This window comes from Microtus ochrogaster, chromosome 18 (genome assembly GCF_000317375.1).
Source record: "Microtus ochrogaster isolate Prairie Vole_2 chromosome 18, MicOch1.0, whole genome shotgun sequence".
NCBI classification, from domain to species: domain Eukaryota; kingdom Metazoa; phylum Chordata; class Mammalia; order Rodentia; family Cricetidae; genus Microtus; species Microtus ochrogaster.
Window position 1 is genome coordinate 11,212,462 of NC_022020.1, and position 3,936 is coordinate 11,216,397.

The window sequence follows — 3,936 nt, forward strand, 5'->3', positions numbered from 1 at the left end:
CCAAAGGGGATTTTTCTAATCTGTGCTGACGTCAATGTCTGGACACCCATATTCAGTTTCTGCTTTTCACGAATTCATTTAACCAGGCCTGGTAGCACACTTGTTATCACAGAACCAGACAGGGAGGATGGGGAAGGAGGATCTCAAGTCTGAGGTGGGCCTGGGTTACAAGTGAGACTATGTCTAAAAATAATAGTAATTAGAATAACAATATAACAATAGAGTTCAGTTTAACATTTACTCACTTACTCTTGCAATAATATTGTATTAATTTTAACAGCTATCACTGAGTCCTAAAGTGCTGGCTACTGCAGAAAGATTCATAAAGACTTTGTGATTTTATTCCTGCAGCAGCTCACTGTGTTGGACGTTACTAACCGAGTTCAGCAGGACAAAGACCTGTCTCTGGTGCCCAGCTATGAGAGCCTTCTACGGCCTTCTGGGTCTCCTCGCTGCGCCAGAAAAGTTGCAAACCTGCTGGAAAGGGCCACAGAGATGAGTGAGAGGCCCTTCGAGGGACACTACTGAAGCCGCGTGGCCCGCGTGTGTCCCCGTCGCCACCTGCGCTCATTCCTGCGCCGCCAGCCCGTTTTCACTGCAGCCTTGCGATCGTGGGTTCCGAGTCCCGCTCCTTAGATCCTGTATCCTGGGGTCTGGACAGGCTGCTAGAAAGTTCTCTACTCCAGCTGGTCCGAGAGGAAGGGGGGTGGGGATCAGGGAGGAGACACGACGGGGCGGGGCCAGCCACTCAAGGTCCCCAGCAGGGGACGTCACCGCCCCAGGTGCGGAGGGCGGGAACTGGCTCGCACCTCCCCGCGGAGCTCATTCCCCACCTCCAGGCTCGCGGGCCGGCCCCCGGCTACCCTTTCTGACCCGGCCACACCTGGAACCGCACCCCGGGCAGGGCTGAGGCGGAGAGGGGCGGCCTCGGGTGGGACCTGGTCTGGAGGATCCTCGGGGCGCCGGCGAGGTCCGGAGGCGAGGGTGCGGCGGAGCGAGGCGATGGCGCGGAGCCCGGGAGGCCTGTGCGCCCTGCTGCTGCTGGTGTTGGTAAGTGCAGTGACCCCCGCCCCTCGGCGCCCCAGCCAGGAACGCACCCGGTGTCCCCGCGGTGGGACAGCACTGGGCCTGACCTGCGGCGACCCCGCGGTGGGACAGCATTGGGCCCGACTTGCAGCGACCCCGAAGTGGGACAGAACTGGGCCCGACCTGCGACGACCCCGCGGTGGGACAGCACTGGGCCCGACCTGCGGCGAGCAGAGTGGGCAGAATTCACGCTCAATCACTCTCTCTTTGACAGTCACATTCAGGCCCTAGTGACCTTTCTAACTGTGATCTGTGGGTGCGGTGAGCCCAAGGGCAGGGAAATCCCTTCCTGGGGTCTCAGGACTTGGTTTGGAGCCTTCTGTACTGGGAAACATGGAGGCAGTGGGAAGCCTCCTGCGCACCCTCTTTCAAGTTTGCTAAACTTCCAGCAGTTTCCCAGCTCCTGAAGCTACTGATAATGTCAGTGAACCGGGAAACCAGGAAAGACCTGAGTTCCTAGAGTGAAAAACGGCAACTAAAAATGCCTTTTTTAAAAGTGGTGTTTTCAAAGCTTAAAGTTTCCAGGAGCTTTGGTCACTCGCCTGAACGGTTAGTACTTTCCCGGTATTAACACGAACATGTTTAATAGCTTTTGTAATTTAGAGGGAAATCGAAGCCAACTCCATCAAAGTGGGTTCTCAGAAACGACCCTTTTAAAGAAAAGGGCTTTCCGCAGTAGAGGCAGGGCTCCAACTCAAAGTCTGGATTTCTCTTACATTTGGTTTCTATGATCAACTTGGATTTTAAATGGCTGAGTTCGTTCGTTTGTTTGTTTGTTAGCTAACAAAATTGCATATAATTTAATTTCATTGGTTTGCCCACTGGGTTTTGGTCAAGTGTGGGATCATATCGCCAAGACTTCACTAATAGGTTCGGAGAGATTAGATACAAAATCACAACTCATTTTCCTACATCATTATTGTGATTTAAAAAGCAAGTGTTTTCACCCTATTGGAAATTCTTGCCTCTGAACAATGAATTTAAAGTTATGGTGGTGGATGGGAGGGATGAAGGGGGGTTGTGATGAGAGGGGGTGGAGGGAGAAAATAGATATTTTTTTTAAAAAAAAAGGCAAACCAGAATAAAAGATGAGTAAATTCAATCTAAAGATTTCGACGAGCTCACTTTCCACAGACACCTTGGTAACCAGGAACTGCAGGCTGTTGGTACAGTCTGTTTTGGTTTTGCTTTTCCCATGTTGTTGAGGTAATTTTTCATGAGATTTTTCTATGACATAATGTTGGGCTTTGTTTTGGCCTGAGGAGTAACTTTATCCCTCAAAGATCAAGCCAACAGCTGTTGGCTCACCTGGAATGTTCGATACAAATTATCTCCTTATAGGAAAAGAAACTTCATTTAACTTCCACATGGTATAGTAAGCAAGCCAGCTCATAGCCTCCCAGAAGAACAGGTGAGGTGAGGGTTTCTATCCTAGCATTTTATATAGGTTTTTACTTCCTTAGACGTGATGGGCTACTTCTTTGGAAAGGGACAGAATCTTCCGGCTAGTCTATGTATTTCTAGAGTGCTTTCAGTGATATGAATCCGAAGGGGTGTGGTGACCCAAGAAGAGTAGGCAAAAAAATAAAAATAAAAACAAATAAACACACAAACAGAAAAGATCAGGAGGCATGCCAGCATTCTGCTCTCAATTTGTAGTCGTTGGCCTGGCCATGCTTGGTAAGGGGTGGAAAGCAGAAGCAGTGGGTGCTTCACAGTAGGGATTGGAAGTTGTAGCCAGTTTGGTCAGTTCAGGCTTGTATAACAGCATTTACTCTAGCCTCTTCCAGGGGGGAAAGTTAGGACTAGAGAGAGCTCAGCTGAATAAATGTTTACCCTGCAAGCAGGAGGTCCTGAGTTTGATTCCCACAATCATTCAAAAGTGTACCTAGTGCAGCGGTGCTCCTTTATAGTCCCAGTGCCCAGAAGGCAGAGACAGGCATACTCCCTGGGACTTGGTAGGTGACTGGCGCAGCCAGCTCCGCAAGTTCCAGGTTTAATGAAAGACCCTGTCCCCAAAGACAAAGTGGTCCTAAGAAACATGACCCATGAGGCTAACAAATGAGGTTAACCCCATACCCACACAAGTGTGTGTGTGCGCGCACACACACACACACACACACACACACAGATATCAACACGAGCACACTCACAGGCACACACACACGAAAGGGGTTTATTTTAGAACATTAAAGTTTCACTCTATATGAAAAAAGGGATTGCAGAAATCTACACCCATTTGAGCTGTTGAAATTTCAAAATCACAGACCCAGCCACACAGAGAGCTGCTGTCTCAGCTGAGGCCGGGGGCCACACTGTCGCTCCCACAATCTAGCGAGCACTGTTAGTGGACCACATAAGAAGCTTCATATCTGTGTCTTGCCTCCGGCCACCCACGGATTCCACAGAGGCTACAAACCCTCAGGTCATCCGCATCTGTGCACCGGGAGAAGGGCAGCCAGGCAGCCTCCCTCGAGTGCCATGGGAGTACGGGTGGGGTGTCCTTACCTGAAGTGACCCAAGAGCATTTCAGACTGGAGTTTTAGATTGAAGATGCTTTGTCAGTAAAGCCTGCCGATATATTGGTTTTGTAAAAAAACTGAAATCTGATACACATGTGGTCCCAAGCATTTCAGTTAAGGGTACTCTACTAAGAGTACCCAGGCCCAGATGTTGAGCACTGAGCTGCAGCAGTCTCTGGCTTGCTCCTTCGGTAGCACCCACAAAGTAAGGGTTGACTGTCAGCCAGGTTTAGGCCAAATCTGTCAAAACGACAAAGAGAGTTTCTGAATAAAACCCAAGAGTACCCAGATGATGTCTGGAAATGCAGGATCATATGTGCACTGTGTT

General features: G+C 49.7%; 1 protein-coding gene across 1 annotated transcript in view; it reads left to right on the plus strand.

Moving 5' to 3' along the window:
* Nucleotides 1-818: 818 nt before the first annotated feature.
* Nucleotides 819-3,936, plus strand: part of Dsg2 (desmoglein 2) — a 47,313-nt gene continuing 44,195 nt past the window's right edge. Inside the window, exon 1 of the mRNA XM_013349376.2 lies at nt 819-1,050. Within this exon, the coding sequence (XP_013204830.1) occupies nt 1,003-1,050 (48 nt within the window). The 5' untranslated portion in view covers nt 819-1,002. The remainder of the gene's footprint in view (nt 1,051-3,936) is intronic.